The following is a 25,541-nucleotide window of genomic DNA, read 5'->3' on the forward strand; positions in this document are numbered from 1 at the left end:
CATGTATTCAAAATTAATTATATGCAAAATTTAGTTTACCAATCAGTCATGAAAATGATGTTAATAAATGCCCACCCAAACACAAAAAATTCTAGCCAATCCTGTTTTTGTTGTACCCGACAATAGGTGGAACCGAAAAGTGGCTACGCCAAACTTAACCAAAGTTTAAGGTTTTTTCTATCAATTTTACTAAGAAACAAGATATTTTTTTTTTATAGAAATGCTAACATAAAAAAATTATGAATATGTCAGTAATTATGATTTTTAACAAATATTAATTAATATTAAAAAACATTACTAAAAATGTCAAGAAGATATTGGAGACTTTTATGGTTAGAATTATGTGCAGTAGTTTAATACAACAGATAGCTCAAATCTAAGTGCAAGTATTACACACACTCCAAGGCCTACTTGTCTAATTTTCCCCTATTTACATTCTACTCTACACTAAGAAACAACATCATTTAACCATATGCACACTATTTTTCTCTCATATCCAACATCCAACCAGACACTTCCAAAGACTTTGCAAATCACCGGGTCTTCCATGAACCACAGGATGATAATGGCACTAGAAACAGAACATAACAAATCATTGAAACAGTTACCCTATTCAAGAGCTTGCTGTGGATAAAATGTTACATGATCAAAACGTCTCTTTCAAGATACTTTAAAGCTTCATTTTTTTTCTTCTGTATGCCAGAAAATATCTTGCAACCCTGATGAGAAGATTTTGTAGAACTGCATGTAAACCAGAGAGGGATGTCATCATAATGTATTAGAAGAAAAAATGAAAACAGACAGAAAAAAAAAATGTAGTCTTTAGTAGCTTTCGTTTGTTAATGGAACTAAAAGTATAGGTTCAAGCAGAGAAAAGGGACAGGAAAAAGGCTTCAGCTTCGGTAAGAAACCCAAATAATAAGTTGAATTTGGATTCCAGATTTTGAAAAATTGGGTCTTGAATTCTGGATCTGAAGCAAAGAGTAGGAACTTTCACATGCCTTATGAAACTCAAGTGTATCACCCCCTGTCTTTCGAAGTTCCACCATGTGCACTGAGGGAGCCACTTCAAAAACCTGACGCCAAAGAAAACCAGTGTTAACAATCAATTTCGGTCAGAGAATCTTGGAAAGAAGCCAACGAAAATGTATTGCTTCATATGTTCTTCTGACACAGTAATTGTGATCAAAAGACTAAAATTTATGTTCGAGATCATATTAAATGCTATAGTTAGAGGTGTATCATACTAATTCAATGAGAATATAACTCATCAAAACGAAAGAAGTTATTGGGGGAGACAATTTTTTGTACTGACTTGCCATCATTTCATCAGGGACAAGAAAAAGGGACAGATAATTTGTCGTGTGACCACAAATAAGAAAGAGAAAAAAGAAGACTTTATCATAAACAAATGTTTCAGTACCTCAGTAGCCATTGAAAGGTGACCCTTCCTTCCGTTCTGGTCACCTTGCAGCTTCATCTGCAGTATTTAGGTATGCGTAAGAAACAATACTCCACAGACCAATGTCCATTCCGTAGCAAAATTTAAGAGAATCAATCACCTTTACCTTATAATTTTGGATTTGTACATTAAATCCCAGCGGCTTGGCTGCTTCTTCAATTTTGTGCATAATTTCAATCGCAGGGCACTGTGAAGTAAAACAGGTTTCTTGCTTTACTTCATCCTACAGTGTCGAGATACATAAAACAGAGAAACAACAAGCATCAAGCAGAAGGAATAAATATAAATATAATCATTTGATATAATGAGCAAGCTACTACATTGAATTTAGATCTGATTAAGAAATACAACAGAAATTGATTCAAAGACCATAGTCCACAAATGATCACAGGTTGTTAGTTAAATTTCATGGATATTGACAGCTTATGATTTTAAAACAACATTAAAAAAAAACTATGAGATGTGCATGAAAACGTCAACATGATCAAAGAACAAATCATTCACCTACCGTTTGCATCTCGAACAAACTGTCAAGATTGAAACTTTGTGACCTAGAAATGAGCTCAAAAGCATTCATGTAGACGGGTTTCACTTTTCTTTCTGTCACTAGATTTTTCTACAAACCAAAGTGAATGAATAAACAACAGAATTCCCACCGTGGATGAAAGAAGTTGACTACAAACGTTGACCAAAAATCAGTACGTTAGACTCGTTGAAAGCGAAGGTTACATCATCCATGCTTAGGTCCTCTTCCTCAGTAAAAGATGTTGGCTTGTATCCTTTCTTGAACCACTCGTCTTTTAAGAGCTCAGGAATTTTTATCCTCTGCAAAAACGCAAAGACAATAACTTGAAGGGTAAATTACAGAAGCAATCAGCCACAAACAAAATCAACAGTAATGATCCAATATGAAATGAGGCAAACATTCAAAGCTAACCGTTTGAGGATTTGGGTCTAGAATGCGTTTCAGCAGTGTCTTTGCCTGTGGTGGAAACCATGATGGACAAGTGAATTCTGCCTTGATAATCTGAAATGTAGTAGTATTATAGATTAGGACTTGTATAAAGAACGATAAATTCTCATGCCATAGGTAATAAAATATTGATAGTAATAATAATAATAATCTAAAATGACTTACTTTCTTGAACAGAGCCATATGAGTTGGCGCATCAAAAGGCATGAACCCAGCCATAAGTACAAAGAGAATGACTCCGCAAGACCAAATATCAGATGTAGAACCAACATAGCCTTTATTATGAATCACCTGATGCAAATGGCACATGACATACCATTTAATGAAAGTTTCAAGGACTAAAGACCAATGTAGTTTACAATGTGTATGAAGTAGATACCTCAGGAGCAACATAATTTGGGGTTCCACATGCAGTGCGGAGCAGTTCATCCTCCTGCATTACGTAAGAATTTGAAGAAAGTCAGGCCTAAGGTCACATATGCAAATGAATCCTGCATCAATCCAATAAGGAAAAAATTATCTTACTTTCTGCGTGTATGTACTCAACCCAAAATCTGAAACTTTAAGAACACTATTCGAGTCCAGAAGAAGATTCTCAGGCTGCAAAATACAATGAAGATGGCCATAAAGAAATTGAATCTTTATCAATTTTATCAATCTATATTTAAAAGTAATGGTGCTGGGAGAGAGAAGATTAGGGAAGTTGAAAGACCTTCAAATCTCTGTGATACACGCCTCTACTATGGCAGTAGTCAACAGCATTAATAAGTTGTTGGAAATAATTTCTAGCTTCATCTTCTTCAAGTTTCCCCTTTGCAGCCTGGAAATCGAAGAAGCATTCCAAGAATTGTATGTACTCAGATGCAAGAATATTAACAAAACAAAATGAAAAGAGAAATAACAAAACATAAGACTTACTATTTTGTCAAATAGCTCTCCTCCATCAAGTAACTCCATAACAATGTAAATCTTTGTTTTGCTCGCCATCACCTATCCTTTAATAAAGGACATATATTGACTGAATAAAGTGAATGCATGCAGTGGATTCAAAGAATGAGATAACATTAGTTACATTATATCCACCATTTGCAACTGATACGTAATCTAGGTAATTATACCATATATGCCTATCTATATATCTTTTGACATCAGATCAAAGTTTCAAGCATGATAAAACTCCAATCAGAAAGTTAGTTTCATAAAAAGAGTTTTGCAGAACAGTCAAAAACGTTGATTAAAAGAAATAAAGAAAGTGGTGCAGTGGTTCAAAAGAGACCAAATCTCCCTCAGGACCATGCAATGTTTTTTATGAATTAACGTTGAACAGTTTTTCACTCAACCAGATCAGTTCTGGAAGTTCTCAGTGAGCTTAACAATTTAGAATCCGATTTTCAAACCATCAATTATTTCACAGGCTTGTCTAAATCGGTGATGAACTTGTGTCAGCATGGTTGTAATGATGATTCCATCTAACTTTGAAATTACAGAAAAAGTTTGAAGCTTTGTGCTATATCGGCAGTATCACATCACGTGTAGAGTATATATGTTTCATAGGATAGTGGGATACTTTTTGTTCTTTTTGTATTCATGCACATGCTATTTAGAGTGACCATATCCTAGTATTTTTTAAGTACCTTACTAGAATTTCTTATATTATATTATTTATCAGAAACATTAGAAACACGTTCTTTTACGAAAAAGATAAGATTAAAAAATATAAGATTAATTTTGAATGAAAATAGATGTTGAAAGAGATAATATATGAAGAAGTGGTATGGTAGGAACCTCAAATATTTTAGTAACATTTGGGTGATTGATGAGTCTCATGGTGGATATTTCTCGCTGCAGCTGTTCCATCATGTTGTGGCGGAGGACATGTTTGCGGTCGAGGATTTTGATGGCAACGTTGTTGCCGTTGTTGACATCTCTGGCGAACTTCACCTTCGCAAAGCTTCCTTCTCCAATGGTTTTTCCCAACTCGTATTTCCCAACCACGACACCACCTTTTGCTACCTTGAAACTCATTTTTCCTTCTTCCTATGTTGGTTTCTTATCCGTTTCCTCATCTGGTATATATGTGTGTACATGAAGCTCCTACATGTTTAATCACTTGCTTGAAACTTGAAATGATTGTGGTAGGTTTTCTCTTAATGGTGAGAAGCTGAGAGTACCAATGGGGAGCAAGGAAAGGAGATATGTATGGGAAAAAGCGAAAAGTGCAACAGGTCCCACACGACAGCCTGTGTCACTCATTCATTCGATCTGGTTTTTCCCTTAATGCCCTAATTCCACGTTTGAAATTCTGTTGGCGGGTTTCGTTTAACAAATTAAATTAAATTAGAAATAAAAATATTTCACGTAGCTTTTAAGTTATTTGGCATAATTATGAGAAGAAAAATTAAAAATGATGTTTGGTGAAAATTATGATGTCGGCACACACCATTAAGTAACTAATAATAAAATGACTAAATTAATTTATGGTATGTTATAAGTTTAAAAAGATAACACATTTTATACTAAAATATTTAGATTATGGGCAGTCTCACGTCAATACGAGAAGATTTTGATTTGTCAGAATTTAAGGAAGAAAAGAATGAAGTTCATAAATGTCTCATGATTGGCACAATGTTTGAGTAATCATATGATACATTTGATAAGTAAATTTTAATGATTTACTAAAAAGTTTACTAAAAGGTTAAAGAATGTTTGATGATGTTTGGTGGCATTAGAAAGGAAGAATAATTGAAGTTAGTACAATAAGTATGGAACATTAACTTATATATTGATAATGAAATTATGTTTTTGTTGACGCATTAAATAAATTGATATAAGATTGAATTAGTTGAGTTATCAACTCATAATATTGCTTGATTTTTGGAAGATTGTTCTTTAATTAACTTTTGGAAGGAATCTTGGTGCTAGATTTGTCTATTGATGTTTTCGATATCCTTAGTTCTATCTACAATAACACTTTTGTCTATGTGAAATGATAAGTTGAATATTACTAGTGTTATTTCAAATTTTTTTTTACAAAAGAAAGTTTTTTGTATTACAAGTTGGTAATCTCCAGTGTGAACTTGTATCGAAGTCGAGTTTTGATGGTATTTTCTTTTTTAAAGAAGCTTTGTTGAAAATAAGACTTTTTTTTTATTCTTTAAATTTGAGTTTTTCTTCTCTTTTGGGTCTAAAGTCATTATAGACTCCATATGGATGGTATCTTAAAGAAGAAAATGATTTATGAAAATTTTTAATTGTGTTTTTATGTTATTTCTGGGTAAGGATGTAGAAAATGCTCATAGTCTTTCTCTTACCCTATTGATACATATTATATTATATATGAAGCATTTGGAAAATGAGAAACTTTAACTAGTTTGATAAATTTTGTTTTTGGTTGTGTTTTCCCGTGTTAAATTTAAAGTTACTTTCTTTTTTTAAGTGTGGCTTCAACAAATATTGTGGTTGACTCTACTCTTTTGGATGAGGTTTTTGCTATTATTATTTTTTGGAAAATGTGGACAAATTAGGTTGGAGGATTCTTTGGTTAGAATGCAACTTCTTAAAAGTCTTGATTGTTTTTATAATTACAAGAAAAAAGTATTTTATTTTGTACTCTAATGTGACATTTTTAAACATGTATTATGTATATAAAAATTTATTTAAATTTAAAATATAATAATTAAAAAAGTAAAAAAATATTAAAAAGGTGTATTTTTAATATATATAATTATATAGATTACTAGGGAAGTATACGATTTAAGTATAGAAGTTAAGAGACAATGTTACAAGTTACCCTACAATTTAATAACTGAAAAGTAATTTATATATATATGAAAAAACACTAACAAATATGATAATAAAAAAGATGTAATAAATATATATAAAATTATAGTATATATGTTTGTCATTTGCATCTAAGCTTTCAGAAAAATATCTCTGATAAAAAAAAGTGTAGTGAATAGTCTTCCTGACAAGTTGCAAATATCTCTGTCCTTTCTGAGAACTTTTTGTAGTTATCCATGCACAGAAACCCATAAAATATTTAACATTGCCGTAGATAGTGTTCATGTTGTTGGAAGGTTTTTGAGAAACCATTACTTTTCACCTTTGTTACTGTAAGGATATGTACCTCTTTGATTCTTTTATATAAAAATAAATTACATATATATATATATATATATATATATATATATATATATATATATATATATTCTGAAATAATGTATGAAACCGTAGTTAAGTTTAAAACTGCAAAACACCATGTTAACAAAATTTAAATTTGAAAGTAAACTCTAAAAAAATTAAATTCTTTTATGTATCTTTTTAATGTTTTTTTTAACAATTTTAAGATATTTCTAATCTTTTAGAAGACTTCACATTTAAGACAAGAATAAATTATGAAAATTAAAGAATTAAACAAATTTGAAGATTCTTAACAATATAATAATATGTTATAATACGTAATAATATTTATAATTTAATAGCATAATAATATCAATATAATAACGATACAAAATTATTATATAAAAATTTAAATAATTGAATAATGACATAGTTAAATTAATAATAGTATTAGAGATATTTTGATATTTTCTTTCATCTTTTTTATGATTTTCTATGTATTTTTTTAAAATTCAAATATATTTTTCTCTTATAAAATAACTAGTTCTTTTTATGTTCTTTTCTGCTTGTGTTTTAAGGAATATTTTTGCTTCTATTTTATTTTTTTATTTATGTCTTTTTAGTTTTTCAAGATTTAACACATGATTAGTATATTTATCCGAATGAAAATTCATTTCTATTATAACTTTAATTTTCGAAAGTCTTAATTATTATAGCTAGATTCATATGATGATGATATTATTACAGATGAAGAACAAGTTTGGTTTTATAGATGGACTTGTGCCTCGACCAAAAATTAATCTTAGATAGGACCAAATTGTTGTAACGTTTCCATGCATGAAGTATGGAGTGACCATAAGCAAGTTGAGGGATAAATCTATATCTATGAAACCAAACTTGTTTTCTTATGTAATGACATCGTCATTATGCAAACCTAACTATAATAATTAGGACATTTTTGAGAATTAAAGAAATCTTTTATTGAAAGTATGAAAACTTAATTATTTTATAATAGAGAAATATAGTTAAATATAAAAAAAACAAGCAATAAAAAATCATAAGAGAAAACCTAATAAAAAACTTAATAGAAAATAGTAAAATATCAAATATATCTTTAACAAATAAATTAAATAATTAAATATGAAAAACAATATTTCATTCAAAATTACAATACATTAATGTCAAATTGAAGATAATAAAAATTTTGGAAATTAAATTTTGTTTTGACAATTTTAACAATATAATAATATATTATAATAAATAATAAAATTTAACATTAATACAATAACATAATAATACTAGTATAATTGTATAATTATACTAGTATAATTGTATAATTGTATTGCCGATGGCTATTGATAAAACTATCATGGCCAATATTAACATTTTTATGTCATGTCCAAAAAATAACTTGCTAGTGATTTGGAAAAGGAAAATGTTTTTTTAACAATTTTTTTTATAACATTTTTACAACTGTTTATATGATAGCTTGTAATTGGTTCGTTTCAAATATACATACCAATAAAATAGTAACATATAGTCTATTGTCAAAAAAAAGTTGTTAACATATCATAGTCATTTGAAAAACATCCAACTTTATGAAGTTTGACCGCTTATAGTGGTAATTTTAAAGTTAGTGCTATATATTATCTTGGACTTTTAATTTTAAACTTCGATATATATAGAGAGAAACTTTTAACAAAAAAAACTACTAACTACTCAAAATTGATAATTGACATTTTTATTTTTATCTTTTCATTCCTATTTTTATTGTTATGTTTTTATTAGATTCATCTATTTAAATTTTCTTAAAATTCTTTAAGAAATTAATTGAGTCTTTGTGTTGGTTTTTAGATGTTTTCATATTAAAGACAGAGCGTGTTCTATATATAAAAACCATTATAAAACTACTTTGAAATCAATTTATTCTATTTTCTTTTTAAGTTATTAAATTTTCCAAAGCAACTATCTAATAGAAATCTAATCTGAATCGCAAATTGAAGTGTTTGCAGAAACCCAGTGACAAGCACGATGCAAAGAAGAAGAAAGCATGAAAGCGAAAAGCACATATATTGGGATTAAGATATCATTACAAAACCATTAGATTTATTGTATAGAGACATAAGTCTACATTATTTATAGGTTTGTAGAACAAGAAAATACGTAGTAGATCATGGTTGTTGCCGACCTTAATTATATGAAATACAGATAACTAATACAGACGGCGACCTTTGAAGCCATCCATGATAATGCCTCCATTACCATTACCGCCGAAAGCACCAGGATTATAAATCTGTTGTTCTTTGTAGTGCTCTGGGTTATGCCTGCTACGACGATCATTATTTTTTGGCTCTTTGCCTGCTTTCTCACCGTGCATCATTTTCTTCACACGCTGCATAAAGTCTACCATTATGATCTTCTCTCAAATTATTTTCTTGATAATTGCCTTAACGTTACCAACCAACTAGGGCAAATATATAGATGCAACCAGAGGAATCCAATTCCTTTCTCGTTTATTCAAAGTTATGGCGATTTCACATTTTACCACAACCTCTTCCTGTCCCTAGAATTTGTTCCTTGCAAAGGAGAATATGTCCATTTCGAATTATACTCTTTGCAAAATTTGTGTTTAGACTGTTTCTTTACCGTCATGTAAAAGTAATGATATCTTAAAAGAAGATATCAACTAAAAAGTCAGTTTTGTAGTGAATTTGCAGAAGAGAAGTTTCCTGCACTTACAAAGGTTCATTCTACACCATCAAAATTTCAAAAGTGCTCCACCGACGTTCGAAAGTCGGTTAACAAATTTACTTAATGGGTGTTCAAACATCGGTTAAGAAATGTACTTATTTGGTGTTCGAACAACGGTTAAAAAATTTATTTAATTGAAGATTAACTTTTTTAGTAATAAAAATAATTAAAATAATAATATGATAATAATAATATTAATAATAATACAATAAATAAAATATATAAAAAAATTATAAAAAATTTAACCAACTTTGAGGATTTTTTTATAATTCTTTTAGTTTATTTTTTATTTAATAATCATAATAAATAATAATACATATTAAAAAGTTACGAAATAAAATTTAATATTTTAAATTAAAATACTATTTATTTAACAAAAATTATAAAAGAATATTACAAAATTAAAAAATAATTAAAACACGGAATACGATTAACATTTCCAAATACGGTTCACATATTTTTTTTAAGTTTTTTGTTTCTAAATTAATTAAATATTTATTATATTAAAAAAAAATTAGTTATGAAATTTAAATAAATAATTTTTAAATTTAGTTTTTCAATTTAAAATATTAAACTTTTAATATGTTTGATATATTTTTTATTATTATTACTAATAAATAAAAACAAAAGAAACTTTAAGTGGTGTTCGAAAGCTGATTAAGTAAATTTTTAATGGTAAATCAAATGTCGGTTAAGTAAATTTTTTAACTACTATCGAATGCCGACAAAGATATTTTTGATATTTTGAAGATGTAGGATGAACTTTTGAGGTGCCAAAGAACTTATCTTTGTTGTATATATGACTTGGTTTCACCAAGTCACTGAAAGAATAAATCTCTTTAGACTTAAATTCTTTTTGGACCAAAAAATTATAAGTTTGCTAAATTTTCAATGTCACCGTATTATGTTATCCTTTGATTTCTTTATAACGAAAGTCTACCGAAAGTCTTAAAAGTCCATTTCTATACTAGTATATGTTGTGTCAAAATAATGTAAAAAAAATTGGTATGAAAATATCTTTTTTCTTCACATAATGCCCCATAACATCATAAACAAATATTCGAGTAACTAACTAGAATAAATAAACAATTTGAAATCCGAAAATTTTAATTGCATTATAACTTATGTTATTTTTATTATTCAAACATATTAGGGTTTAAATAACCTTCCAAAATAATTAGGGTCTGATGTGCAGAGAATTAGAAGATAAGATTAGGGCTTAGATAACAGTCGAAAACCATTACATTTATTACATATACCATTAGAGCTGCAGCTCTGCATTATTTTTGGGTATATGTATTTCCCAGTTTGTATGAAATAAAGAAACTAATAATAAGGACGACGGTAGAAGTTCCTCGTTTGGGCGTCAAAGCCACCCTGGATAGTTCCACCGTTGCCGTTACCATTGAAAGTACCACTGTTATTCAGAACCTGTTCATCGTAGTGGTTTGAGTGGTTAAACCTGTTACGATTTCCAGCATATTGGCCACTGTTGATGGTTGCGCCGCCGAAATCCTGGCGACCGGAGGAGTGATTGTTGAATGAGTTGGAAGAACCATTGTTGGAGGCTTTGGCTGCTTCCTCAGCCTGAATCATTTCCATGATTCTCTGCATCAAGTCTGCCATTTTGATCTTCTCTCTGTAACTCACCTTTCTCTCTCAACTTATCTTCTTATTCAATTGCCTTACTGACTAGGCCACATATATATACAGATGCAACCAAATTAAAGAATCCAATTCTTTCCTTCCTCCTTCAAAGTAAATTTGTCCTCAGATGAATATGAATTGAAGAGTAGATTTTTTTATGATAAGAGTTTCAGAAAATACTCTTAATTTGAAGAATATATCCATTATGGAGTGTTGGAAAGGGTGATTGTTCTCCATGTATAATTGCTAAAGAGAATATATCCATAAGCAATTTATGTTAAGGACGTTTGTCTCAGCCAGTTAACGTTTGACAACGACAATAATAGTATGGCGGAGTGGTGAAAGGTATTTTAGTCTTTTCCTGATATTATGGGTCTGCAGTTAATGATTATGGTGTATAGGAAGCAATAGCCCAAAAATTGGGGACTAAGGCTACGCAACTAATCTTTGGATCCTCCCTTTGGACCAGCCCGATGGCTAAATTAAACAGGATTCCCTAATCAGAATTGAAGTTCGATCATTTCTTCTTGTAATATATTTTGGATTACGGAAGATATTTTTAAATTTAGAACTATGTTTTGTATATTTTGGAATACAATATTCGAAATGCATTCTAAAAAAATATTTTCAATTGTATATATCTAAAGCTTTGTTCAGTTGAATGAATTTTGGGAGAGTGATTGAATGAATTTGAGAAGATTTGAAGATAAATTTTTTATTGTTTATTTGAGTGGATTTTGGAGGTGAGTGAGAATGAATTTGGAGGTAAAGTTTTTTAGAATTAGTGTAAAATTTGATTGATGTGACAGATTAAAAAAAAATTATTTCCAAATCCACTCTCACTTACCTCCAAAATCTCTACTCAAATAAACAACCAAAAAATTACCTTCAAATCCTCTCAAATACATTCAATTACTCTCCCCCAAATCCATTCAAGTGAACAAAGGTAAAAGAAATTTCAAATTTAAAAATATTTTCGATATATATATATATATATATATATATATATATATATATATATATATATATATATATATATATATATATATATATATATATATATATATATATATATATATATATATATATATATATATATATACACACACACCGTTTTAATGTATTTTTTTAAGTTACATTTTTTATATTTTGAAAAGTATTTTTAGTTTATAATTATTTTCCAAAATATACAATTCAGAATATATTTTTTAAAATACATTCCAAATTATATGTTTTGAAATATAGTTTTGAATTCAGAATTACCTTTTAAAATAGGCACTTCCATGGATACAACAGAAGCTCCAAAATACGAATTTAAAGCTTACAATCTATTAATAATATGACAGATTAATTATTTAGAGAAGCATTAGTGTAACCACTGGCACTAATATTGAAAATTTATTCGGTATTTCACTTGAAATTATAATCTTATTCTTAATGGTTTCCATACGCATGTTCTTTTGAGTTACACTCAAATTTATATATTAATCAAATAACTAAATGTACAATTAACTTTTTATAAAAATTAAAATTACATATTAATAAAATTATAGAGGCTGAAAATAAATTTAAATCTAATCAAATTGTTACTATGATATATCACAATATAAAAGTGTAGATTAAAAAACTTAAATTTTTTGCTTAAGGTTAAAGTAAATTCAATAGATAAACGCTAGTTATATATGAAACTTATTACTCAAACGTTCAACTCCATCTCCACTTTTTTTTTTGTTTTAAGTGGATTTTAAGAAAGAGAAATAAAAATAAAAATAAAATAAAATAAAAGAAAACAAATAAAAGGAATAAAAAAGATGATGAAAAAGCTCATAGAGATGTGAATAAAAAGACCAATAATAAGAGATCTAAAAAGAAAATAGAAATAAAAGAGAGAAAAATTTCATATGTAATAAATAACGTGATAAAAAAGAAAGAAAGAAAAATAGAAATAAATATATCAAAAGTCGAAAGAAACAGAACACGTATTAGCACAAAGCACACCGTGTGTGGATTATTCGTCGTAGCAGCACTAGATAATGAATATGTTCTCCACGACTTTCGGTTTATATGTTTTTTATTATTAGAAATATACGTTGGAATATTTTAGGTAGTTAATTGTTAGATTAAAAATAAGTTATAGAAAATAATAAAATTTTAATTTTTTGTACTTCTTATCTTCCATATATTTAATACCATGGAATAACTTTTAGATTATGGTGCTCCATTAAAATTGAATATATACTCCAAAGTAATAAGTACATAAATATAAAGTACTTAAAGATTAAATGAGAAACGAATAAAACTTTGAATTATATACTTCATATATTTTATACGAACGAATAACTTTAGACCCTAATGTTCCATAAGAAATGGATTTGTATCCAAAACTTTTATCCAAAGATATGAATATGTTGCCAATTTATGTTAGAAAATTATTGATATAGATTTGTGTGGTCTACCAAAAGCATTGGATTCGCTTTCTTGCATCTGTACATTTCTGGCTTAGATCTTCATAACAATAACGTATAGTACAAACATATACATATATATATATATATATATATATATATATATATATATATTACATTTTACTCATTCAAATAATTTAAAACAAAATTTAATGGAAAAGTAATAATATGGTAATATATATTGATATTTGACACATATTTGTTATAAGTGAACTTTAAGCCTAACTCAACCTATCGGTTTGTAGGGTGAGATTTTCATTCAATTATAAATTATGAATTGGTCTTATCTCTAATCGATGTAGGACTTTCAACAATATTATCGTATTTCATTTATTTAATATTTCATTAGTGAATAAGACTCAAACAAAATTAAAAGTTTTCATATTAGATATTAGGAAAAATATATATACCTTTTAAAATTATACATACAAATCTTTTAATCTATTTTAGTATAGTTGTTGAATAGTTGGATTAAAAGTTATCTGAGTTAGTTTTAAATGATATATTTAATGCATAACTAAATTATGAAGATCAGTTTTGTATGAATATTTTAGAAATAAGGAATTTTAATTTTGCATGAAAATAGAAATGATTTAGGAATAAAATCAAATTAATATTAAAAATAAAACAGGTCACTTTTTTTTTCCTCCATGGTAGGTTTTTAAAAGCTTTTATGTGAAAATAAAAAAATACAACAAATTTTAAAAGCCATTAACAATATCATTATCAATTGGACCGTGAATGGGTATGATCAAATGTAGTGTTGATAGTTTAATATTTTGTTTGAAATTGTGTAATATCCCAAAAATTCAGTAATAAAACCATATAATAGAATTGATTACAGTTAATAATAAATCAGTTCAGTCTTAAGCTAAACAATGGACGACTACGGTCGAACGTTCTTACACAAGTTACAAACTTGATTTGTTCCAGATAAAACGAAACATGATCGAACGGTTCACAAACAAACTAAATACCGAACGGTCACATAGAACAAAAGAGAGGAGGTGACCGAACGATCACCTCACAACAAAAAAATATTAAAAACTAGCGGAACGTTCCTACGGCTCGGTCTTCACTTCCACTTCTATCAAATTTTCTTCTTCCAGCGCATCCTCCAACAGCGCGTCTCCATCTGCTCACATCCACACGGATGATCATTGCAATGACAAGACGGACGTACAAGGACGAGACAACACAATAAAACACAGGGTAAGCTTATGTAATTTAATTCAAGTAATTACATACATTGCTCATATTCAAACACATCAAATACATTCCAATATACAATTCAATCAAGGCTTACTACTAGACTGACTGTTCGGACTGTATGAATTTTGTGTAGCTACGACGTTCGTGCACCCGGGTGATGTAGTAACTGGAATTCTCTCATCAGCTGCCACCCGAAGTTAGTCCGTTCCGTCCAAAGTACCTCTAAGGACTAAGACCTCCTGTCGTTCCCACACATGACCTACTCTCCTCTACATGAGGACGAGTACTCACGGAACATCAGGATGAACCGCCAGCTAAGCATTTCCACATTCATACTTTACCAATTCCAATATTCATCCAAGAGTCTTTCCTCCCCGGAACGCTCGTTCAAAATTCACAACCTTTAATTTACCTCATATACTCTTCATCATTTATAATTCTTCATTTTAGTGTCATTTTTATCATCATTTCCAAGAACATGAAATACCGAACGTTCAGCCCTCTTCAGAACAAGGACGAACGATAGGAACGAGACAGGGAAATCTCTCGTCCTAGAATAGAGTACTACCGAATGGGGTTTACTGTTAGATTTAGACATGAATAGGGTACAACTATACAATATATGACGAACGTCGTTTACAACATGAATTAGTTAAATGAACGGACTCTCGTGAACTCCAACCCAAACTTCAAATAATACATAGATACGGGGACTCTAGATCCGAGACAATAAAGGTAGACACATTAAGACGTCAAAGAACTATAATTAGAATAGTTCACATACAGAAATCTCATGTTAGTAAATGACCGAACAAGGCAAAGGAAAATTCTTCTGAAGTTGGACGAACGTTATTTCATCAAGATAGATTAACTATAAAAGAGTACGAGCGCTTGGTATAAGACCGAGCACCACTCATTTCAAGATGCTTGGTGTGAGACCGAGCACCACTTAAACTTAAAATAAAAGATAAATAAATAAGATATTATCTGAAAGGTGTTTAAGAATAAATACATATACAAGTACATATATATATATATATATATATATATATATATATACAAATTTTATGTTTACTACTGAACACTCAGATGCAACTACGCTTGGCCGAACGCTCAAGCACAGTATTACAATAAGAAGGCGCTCGTCCTCAACTAGAATTCTTTCCAAAGGAAAGAATTCAAGGTCCAACAAGTTTACTAGAAAACACCGAACGGTCAAGGACCGTTCGATGACGAACGTACATCATCATAGGGAATTTCATATTTTAAATCTCCTTTATCTCCAACTCATTCTTCAATACATCATTCCATAACTTTATGAATTCATATCAATATCAATTTGCTTTTTCATATAATCTATATCATACTAATAAATCATACTTAACATAACGTCCATATCAACATTCATACAATTCAAACAAGTCATCCATCATACATCATACACATTTCAGTCCATTAACGATCGTTCATTCAGCACAATAAACATACAGATTAAATTAAATAAGCTTCCTTTACCTCTAGTGTGAACGTACGTCCTTCAGACTAAAACTCAGTTCGCGGAAATAAGATTTCTTCTACCCTTAACGCTCAACCAAACTCTTCAAACTAAAACAAGTTACAGAAAACCAAGATTGGTTCAGACAAGGTGACCGCATGCAACCAGAGCTTGGTTTGCATGTTCATACGAACGAACAGCTAGGGACGAGAAACTTACCAGTTTCAGAATCTGGAACTGTTCGGCTTAAGTAGAAGCTTGGGACACCGAAAATGCTCCTACGGTGCCTGATTGATGATCGGAGAAGAGAAATGGTGAGTTTTCTTAGAGAGAAGATAGATTTTCTAGTGAGAAGGAGGAGAAATGGGAAGTTCAGAGTTTTGGGAAGAAGATTGCATGCAGAAGAGAGTGGGACGGAAGTTTTCAGAAAATCATTTTCTTCCCACGTCAAAACGAGCGTCCGCTCTTCTGCTGACACCTGCATCCCACTATCTGATTTCTGATCCTCGTCTCTTGACACCTGGCGTCCGCGCAGAGGGTTTTTGGATGCGTTATAAATGATCTGACAGAAGGGGTTTTGGGTGCGTATTTACGAGGTCTGACAAATTGACTCTATTTTGATAATTATACGGAATAACTTCTTGATCATATACAAACTGTATTAATGATATCAAGATAAGATGGTTATGAAGTTTGATTAATCAATCAATTATCAAAGACAATTAATTCTCGTGCTAAACAACTTAAAAGTAAAATATAAATATTAATAATTAGACCGTTAGTTAATTAAATATCTATTCTAAAATTTATAAATATATAAATTTGAGTAAATAAGCTAGGTAAATACATGTTATGTCATTAATATCTGAATTAAATGAGCTAATTAGAATGTCTTTTACGTAAACTCTCAAGAATGATTTTTTTACATATACTTTCCCAATAGTTTTGGACCAACATCTTGGAAAAAACTTGAAATAAAAGATAAGTTTAAACTCTAAGAAGATTTTCTCTTAAAATTGAACCGTTTACCAGGACCCTCCTGAAACAGTAAGAAAGGCTTTCCATGCATTTGTGATGAAGGAATAACTTTAAAACATGGGAGTGTGTCCCATCCGAAATGGATATATGCGCCGAAACTCTTTTCCGACCAAGTTGCTATTTCAACGTTAGAATATTATTAATGAAGAATTTGGTGCTGTAGCAAAAGCATTGGATTCGGTTTTCTTGCATCTATATAATGCTGGTTTAGTTGTCGATAACGTTAAATAGGAGGAGAAGGAGAAAAAGAAGAAGGTAGAGAGCAATTGAGAAGCAAAATGTCAAACTACTACGATCGTATGGCGGCTGAAATGGCAGCGAAATGGTCGAACAACGGTACTTCAAACTCATTCAACAACCATGGCAGTGGGAACCAAAATTTCTCGAATGCAAAGATCAACAGCGGCGCATATTCAGGCGATCGGAACAGGTATAACAATTCAAAACACTACGGTGAACGTGTTATTAATAACAGTGGAACTTTCAATGGTAATGGTAATGGAGGCTTTATAGAGGGTGGCTTTAACTCCTCCACGAGTAACTACTACTATTAGTTTTATGCCTTTCGTATATAAGCTGCACAATCTTATGGTCTAATGTGTTATGCTCTGTTGCCAATAAATGTAATGCTTTTCCAGTTATATATCACTAAACTTGTAAAGCTCGTGCTCAATAATAAAGACCTTTGCAGTTATTTCTCCATTTTCTTTTCTTTTTTTCTGTTATAGATGTCCAAGATAAAATTAAAAAAATAACATCTCAAGCCAACTATAGATCAATACCATTCTTTATCCAAACCCTTAAGATAATCATTTAATAGATATTTTACCTTTATATACTGTTCTTCTTTTTTATTTCTATTCAATGTGGGACTTACACTTGTAAAAATATATATACTTTTTTACTCTTATATCAATTCTGAGTTTTAATTGGCTGTTTATTTATTGACTAAGTACTTAATATGATTTTTTTTAATAAACTTAATCCATCAGTTCATGGTACAAATTTGAGTTAAGATATCACACATTTATTAATCTGATTCAAATATACATTTATTAATCTGATTCAAATATGAGGTTCTTGATTATGAAATTAAAATAATTAATAATAACTTGCATATGGTTCCAATTGCTAGAGTAATTAATATAACTATTTAAGGAGACTAAATTTCTAAAAAGTTTGTCATTTAAGTTTTCTTTTAGTATTTTTTTTTCTTTTTTAACTTCAATTTGAACCTTTATCTAAACCTGTATATAAAAATAATATATATTTAGTGTACACTTCTCCTTTTTCTTATTTTACTGTTAATTATATAATTATTTATTAAGTATAATTATAAAAATGTCATCAATTTTAATTTCACTTTCTTTTTTATTCATTCATTCACCGGATTTTTATTTATTCATCTTTTTTATTTATTACAATATTCACTTATAGGTATTTTTACTATTCCTATTATATTTGTTTTTATAAGTTATATTATTTGTTTCTTTTTTTTTAATTTTATTTTTCAGTATTGTTCACGTAAATCGAAAATATGAAAAATATTCATAGATAAAGAGAAACAGAAATTCAAAACTGTAATAGAAAATGAAATTGAAATGAAACTTTAGTGTAATTTAAGAAGAATTTAAAAATCATACATCATCATATTAAAGGACATTAAAATACATGCCAAATAATATCCAAACAAGAGGACTGTAAACACCAGAACATGAATGAGAGGTTAAAAGTTCATTATGAAATAACTATCATTGTAAGATCCATAACCAGAAGACGAAAGACAATTATGACAAAAATAGAAAAAAGAATGAACCATTGCATTTGTTATACTTTCAAATTTGAATTAAAGTTTTAATAAAAATTATTTATATTTTATTTGATAATGCTTCCTTAACTCACCTTTTTCATCATCTTTATAATCTAGTTACTTTTATTAATGAAAAACTTTCAACCTATATTTTCTATTTTATTTTATGTGCTTATAATTTTGCGCTTCCAAAAATTTGTAATTTTTTCTAATAATTTCATTAATTATTCATTATGTATAAATATTTTAACATCTCATTTTATGGTTTAGAAATCAAATTAACTGAACTTAAAAAATTACAATAATAAAATATTTAAAAAATATGTAAGTACAGTCACGGCAATACCTGTGTTTATGCTAGTAATTTTAAAGCAATTTAAAATTATCATTTCATCACTTTAAAATTATTAATAATTTAAAATTATCGCGAGAGCAACACATCATTTTAAAGAATATTACCTAAATATTGATTAGAACACTCCAAATGCTTTATATATATAAATATATAAAATCCAAATACGACAATAAAAATATAATATAATATTGAAACATAATGCTCCAACTCATTTCTAAATATATAACTATAACAAATTATTATATTTAATGTACACAAATATTATTTTCTTATTTTTCCTTCGTAATATTTTTAAGTTATAATGTAATATTCACAATAAAGATGTCAATTTAAAAAATAGTTAAAAGAATAAATCAAAACAGTGAAGAAAAAACAGGAAAGAAAGCAAAATTTTAGAAAAAGTTCATATAAATTAAAACGAAGTAACTGCTCGTAGTTTAAATATAAGTTTTTAAAGTGTTTGATTTTATATAATTAAGCTTTGTATACAATACATAGATAATATATTTAAGTATTTTATTGGGTACGAAAAGTTTTATATTAGGTATGATAATATAATATTTATTGTGCATTAATATCATTCTAATCAGCTCAACAATATTTTTTAGAGGGAAATATTCAGATATAGAAATTTGAGATTTTCATCTCAAATCACATTTTAAATATGTATATGTTATTATAATCTTCATTTAAGGGCTTGTTAAAGATTACTTCTAGCAAAACATAATAGTAATAATAATAATAATAATAATAAAATCACCAACACTTACCTTAACATTCTATCGCCTTAATAAAAAAATTGAATAAAATAAATATATTGTAGCGAAATCATTTTAGAAACCATACATAGATAATAAACAATGACAAAACTATTTTTTCCTTCTCCGCATGTGTTTTAGCAACCACAAAATGCAAATACATATTTTAATTAAAATGAAAATGGAAGAAACTTTACGATTACTTGTTGTGATCTTGGCTTTGGATTTATTAGTTCTTCGTTTTACTATTTATCTTTTTTTATTTGAGAACAACAATATTAAATTTTAATATTATTTTTTTTTCTAACCTTTTTGTTTTACTTTGTGTGAGTTTATTTATAGACCAACAAAGTGTATTGATGGTCTTTTTGAGATAGTGAAAACTTTTCATTTTTGTTTTTTTATTTTTTGAAAATGAATTGTGTCAATTTATCAGTTTTGATTAAGAAAAATGAATGACGCAACATAAGAGTAAAATACACGAAGCAACATAAGATAATTGAGAGTGATACAGAGAAAATTTTATTGAATAAATTTGTAGATGATTAGTCTTCTATCAACTTTGATTGAAGAAATTGGAAAAATGAGAATTAAAAGGTCAACAAATTTGAAACATAGTAAAATTACAAAAGAAAAATGCAATATCATTGACTGATTGAGAAAGATAGTTGATGTTACGTAACAACAAGGATGGAAAGAAGAGAAAAATAGAGAACAGTGTCTTAATATAAAAAACGTGAATAATACTATTTTTTGTGTTTTTTAATGGGTTGTAAGATTTGATAAATAATAAAACAACTACTTACCAAACATTGACTAAATAACCTAACAAAAATATTTTTATTAAATTTTGAAAATGCTTTAATTCACTTTTAATTTAAATATTGGACTGTTTTTTTCATAAATTAAATAAATATAATTAAATCAATTTTATTTAAATTATGAAAATGTTTTTTATTTTTTTAATTTCAAGAAAAAACACAAAAACAAAATCTTTGAATTAACATGAGTAAAATATATATATATATATATATATATATATATATATATATATATATATATATATATATATATATATATAATATAAATGATTTAATTTACATTATTGTGTAACCATGTGAGAAAAAAAAAACAGAATTAGAAATTCACATACACCTTCCATCTATTCTCTCTCTTAAATCTGTGCTCACAAAACCAATCGCTCTTCCCTCTCCATAAACCTTAAATCAGTCAAATACGATGTTAATGTAAAATCTTAACAACTTTTACTTGCGTTAGTTAATTTATTTTAATTTATTATTTATCACGTTCAATAGTGTTTAAATATATTTTTTTCATGTACAATGATTAATTCCAAATTCGATAAATTTGAAATTGGACTATTTTTTTTTCTTAGGGATAAATGACTTTTGATTTGGACCAATCCGTTGAACCCAGCTCAATAGGCTGAAACCTCCCTAACCACGCAAGCTAAGAACGAAGAATCATAAGGGAACCTGAAACCACGAAAGGGAAATTGTCCTTATCATAACGTCTAATTTTTGTTTCTTTCTATATAAAAAAAAGAAGAAGATGAAATAACAATGATGCTGAAGAAATATCAGTGGATCCAAATAGAAATCTGAGTAAAGAGGATATATTCTCTGACCAAATAATATTGTGCAATAATAAAAGGTTATATATTATAAAAGGTTTGTGCTAATTTTCTTATTTGGAAATTGGATTTGAACAGAGGATTGATACCCTCCCCATTATTAATTCGTTGGTTTCACTCATTCTATTCTCTTTATTCATTTTCAACGACGTACAGAGCCCAATAACCCAACTCTTCCCTTCATTCGCATCATATTCTCCATTGTTATTTCCTATTATTAGAGCATCCTTCTTTTCTTTTATAATAATATAAATATAGTGACCTAGTCCTCACAATAAAAAAAATAAAATTAAAATTTTAAACTCAAGTTATTGTTGCATTTCATGCTTCTTTTTGGTTCAAATTTAAAAGATGTTATTATATTATTTATGATTACATATGATATTATACATATATATATATATATATATATATATATATATATAGAAGTTTTAACAGGAAATAATATTTTTTCGATGATCAACGCACAGATAAAGTTATAACATTTTCTTGAAAGACTAATATATAAAATTGAAATTAATATTTTAAACTATATAAGTAATTTTAAAATGTAAAATATATGTGACTGATTCTTCATGGGCTTAACTAAAATTAGATGAAGATAACTTAGAATTATAAATTTGTTTCTTCATCTTCTGCTGGAAATGAAAATTCGAGGGAGTCATACTTATCTCTGACTCATCCTATTTTCATATACATATATAGTACATAGATACTCATTTGATATCTTTATTCATAAATATTTTATATAATGTATTTTCATAATTGAAAAATATATATATACACATACATACACACACACATATATATATATATATATATATATATATATATATATATATATATATATATATATATATATATATATATATATATATATATATATATATATATATATATATGCCTCATATAATTATGTAGCTATAAAAAATACTGAGACTCATTCCCAGTGGTTATGGCTCTGCTATAACCTTCTTTGTCGAAATTTAGTTACATTCTCGTACTCATACATACAATGGGAACAGCTCACAGTAGTCACACTAACCTTGGAAGCGAATGCACGTCTTATGATGCCGGTGCCACTGGTAGCATAGCACGTTGGGGGAAATCATTTGAAGTTTCCATGGGCCACAACAAAGAAAACGACAACACAGAAGTGTGGGGTGTGAAATACAAAACATGTCACAAAAAGAACACATGTGGTTTTAATCTGAAGGCAAGCCGTGACAGGAACGGTGTGGAGAGCATACATTTCGGATTAGGTGACTTTGGCGACAACAAAACCGAATTCGCGGTGAAAATCACGAGGGTTGGTCGTGATGGTCTCCGAGGAGGGATAAGCGGAATCGATTCTTGTAATGCTCCGGTGTCCTTCACGAGGGCGAAACAAGATCACACAATAGAGACAACCTTGGTCGCATACGGTTGTTCCTTCAGAGAGGGTCTTTTTGTTTTGGAGATGAAGAAAAAGGTTAACAGTGAGCATGCTTATATGGTGAACATGGCACACTATTATATCACGAAAGATGTTGGTCTTTCTGTCGAGGCCAAAATTCATCGCAGTAAAAGTTGTTTCAGTGTTGAAGTGGAAGGTCCTTTCAAGCACCCCAGTGATGAGTTGCGTAAGGTCCTTGTCAAAACGCGGAGAACCGGGATTTTGTCGCGTAGTGCTTGTTCTCATTGTAACGTTGCAAAGGTTAAAAGTAGCAGTGATGGTGGCAAGAGTGGAGAATCCAATTCATCTTTGAAAGCACAACCAAGTTCACAGAAGGGGCATGAAATTGCTAATAATCATGCTTTCTCTAGCAGTATCAAGGAACAGTACAACAAAGGCCTTATCAATTCAACTGGGTACACCACAGGTTCTCTAAATAATTCTATAATCTTCATAGATTGTAATTTTTGAACTATTTTACTTTATGTATTTAAACATCACTTTATTCAAATAACAGATGTACAAGTAAATTGATTATTGGATTTGATACAAATCTTGGAACAGGGATTATGTTTGTAAACGGAGGCTAATTATATATCTTTATAAAGTACAACTTTTCTTTCTGATGAAACACACAAAAAGCTAGTTACCTTTACTCTTTGTATAAGGGTAATTCTTCATACCACTATTCTTAATAGTTCTTAATATATAAATTTTAGATAAATATCTGATAATCAAGAAGTTAACATTTAATAAGTGTACGAGGTTTCCACGAGTTTCACGATATGATGATAAGTATTTTTGAGTGGTAACATCAAATTCCGAATCTTTGAGTGGCAAGCTAATGAGGTGTCTCTTTCTCTTTCACACAAATCAAATGGTCTAACTTAAAGTATGGACATACAAAATATGGTATACGATTCGTTATGCTTGCAAATTCCATTTTCCTACAAATTTTATAACTAATATCATATGCGAGTTGCCTACTTTGAGTCAGTGCAAAGCTTCTTATATAAAGAAATTGCAATCACAATATGTAGATTATCAAAATTGATTTTCTACTACCAGTATCATATATTCCTATGGCTGAAAAGTATATATATATCTAGTAGTATATAATTTAATTTTTTTTTCGAGGTTTGAGTTACTCAAATAGAGATTTTGGTTTCGATTTATTTTTTAAAAATAATTTTATTTTCCCTTTTAATAAACATTTGAGAAAACATATGATTGTGAAGGTATATGGAGAGTTAATCTGGTTCGTAGTAATGTTATTCCAAGTGGTGTCTTTCATAAAAGTAAAATTAAGGTTTAATGTCTCGGTAGGTCCCTATTTTCGTCGTGAATTTCAAATAGGTCCCTTTTCTTTTCGGCGTCTCAATTGGGTCCCCATTTTTGTAAAATTGTAACAATTAAAGGCCTACCGTCAAATTGGACAAACGGCCGTTTAATTGTTTATTACGTGGCATGGTCAGTGTTTTCAGTAATCATAGGTGGAATTAAAAAAGAGTTTTGTATTAAAAACTATGAGGTTAAATCAGCTTTAGAGAAAGGGCACAGTGGGAATTCCCACTTCATCTTCCCCTCTCCTTCTCACACACAACCTGAGTTCTGAAGCAGAGAGGATGAACCCGAACATGTTTCGCTTGAGGAAGCCATGGGTCCTGCGCCTAACAGTGCGCGATTTGTGATTGTTGGGTTCTTCTTTGCAGGTCTGGTTTTTATGCAGGTTCGATTGTAGAGCGGGAAGGTGCGGTGGTGTGTGATGGCTGCCATGGAGGTTGGGCAACGGCGAGGAAGCTCGCGAGGTGAGGGAGGTTAGTGGTGGTCGCGGCATGGTTGGTGAAGATCGCGAGGTGATGATCCGAGATGAAGGTGCGATTGGGTTCCGAGAATGGAGAAGATGAAGATGGTTGTGCCAAGCTTTCGTCAATGGAGGAGAGGCACGATGAAGGTTGCGGTGGCTGGTGCGTGTTCGATGATTTGCGTGTGAGAAGAGTGGTGTCGCGGCGGCTGGCGTGGTTGATGGTGGTGGAGAAGAGGACGGTGACTTTGTGCGACGGCGACGAGATGTTGGTGATGCGAAGACGAACTCGCAGATGGCGGTCGTGGTGGCTTCGAACCCTTGCGCGAAGGAGAAGGAAGGTGGCGGCGGTCTTGGTTGAGGCACCGTGGTGGTCCGTTGATGCGCCGGCGAGAAAGGAAGGAGATGATGTTCTGGCCGTGGCGACGACTTGCGGCATTGGCGGGAGCGGCGGAAGCGGAACGGCAGTGGCGGCTAGGGTTAGGGTTTCAGTGGGTGGAAGATGATAGGGCTGACGTGGCGAGGTTGAAGAGAAGGTGTTTGATAGAAAGTCAGTGTGAGAT

At 29.7% G+C, this 25,541-nt stretch overlaps 3 protein-coding genes across 7 annotated transcripts; 1 reads left to right on the top strand and 2 right to left on the bottom strand.

Moving 5' to 3' along the window:
• Positions 1 to 321: 321 nt before the first annotated feature.
• On the bottom strand, positions 322 to 4,575 carry LOC108322331 (CBL-interacting serine/threonine-protein kinase 9). Of its 5 annotated transcripts, XM_017554393.2 has the most exons (13): positions 4,221 to 4,575; positions 3,354 to 3,425; positions 3,148 to 3,255; positions 2,961 to 3,035; positions 2,815 to 2,868; positions 2,601 to 2,726; positions 2,400 to 2,489; positions 2,165 to 2,287; positions 1,971 to 2,078; positions 1,569 to 1,685; positions 1,424 to 1,480; positions 1,002 to 1,076; positions 322 to 741 (listed from the first exon to the last, which is right to left on the bottom strand). In XM_017554393.2, the coding sequence occupies exons 1-13, from the start codon at positions 4,458 to 4,460 to the stop codon at positions 679 to 681; spliced, it is 1,308 nt and encodes a 435-aa protein (XP_017409882.1). In that variant the 5' UTR covers positions 4,461 to 4,575; the 3' UTR covers positions 322 to 678. The 5 variants fall into 5 exon arrangements, with proteins under 5 accessions (XP_017409882.1, XP_052732643.1, XP_017409881.1 ...); XM_052876683.1 differs by lacking the exon at positions 322 to 741 and having other exon boundaries at positions 756 to 1,076; positions 2,192 to 2,287; XM_017554392.2 differs by lacking the exon at positions 322 to 741 and having other exon boundaries at positions 756 to 1,076.
• Positions 4,576 to 10,504: 5,929 nt separating this feature from the next.
• Positions 10,505 to 11,040, bottom strand: LOC108322279 (uncharacterized). The gene has a single exon (XM_017554303.2). It carries the CDS (start codon positions 10,929 to 10,931, stop codon positions 10,632 to 10,634), a length of 300 nt encoding a protein of 99 aa, XP_017409792.1. The 5' UTR covers positions 10,932 to 11,040; the 3' UTR covers positions 10,505 to 10,631.
• Positions 11,041 to 22,754: 11,714 nt separating this feature from the next.
• On the top strand, positions 22,755 to 23,743 carry LOC108322282 (uncharacterized). The gene has a single exon (XM_017554307.2). It carries the CDS (start codon positions 22,755 to 22,757, stop codon positions 23,643 to 23,645), a length of 891 nt encoding a protein of 296 aa, XP_017409796.1. The 3' UTR covers positions 23,646 to 23,743.
• The last annotated feature ends 1,798 nt before the right edge of the window (positions 23,744 to 25,541 follow it).

Source organism: Vigna angularis, chromosome 4 (genome assembly GCF_016808095.1).
Source record: "Vigna angularis cultivar LongXiaoDou No.4 chromosome 4, ASM1680809v1, whole genome shotgun sequence".
NCBI classification, from domain to species: domain Eukaryota; kingdom Viridiplantae; phylum Streptophyta; class Magnoliopsida; order Fabales; family Fabaceae; genus Vigna; species Vigna angularis.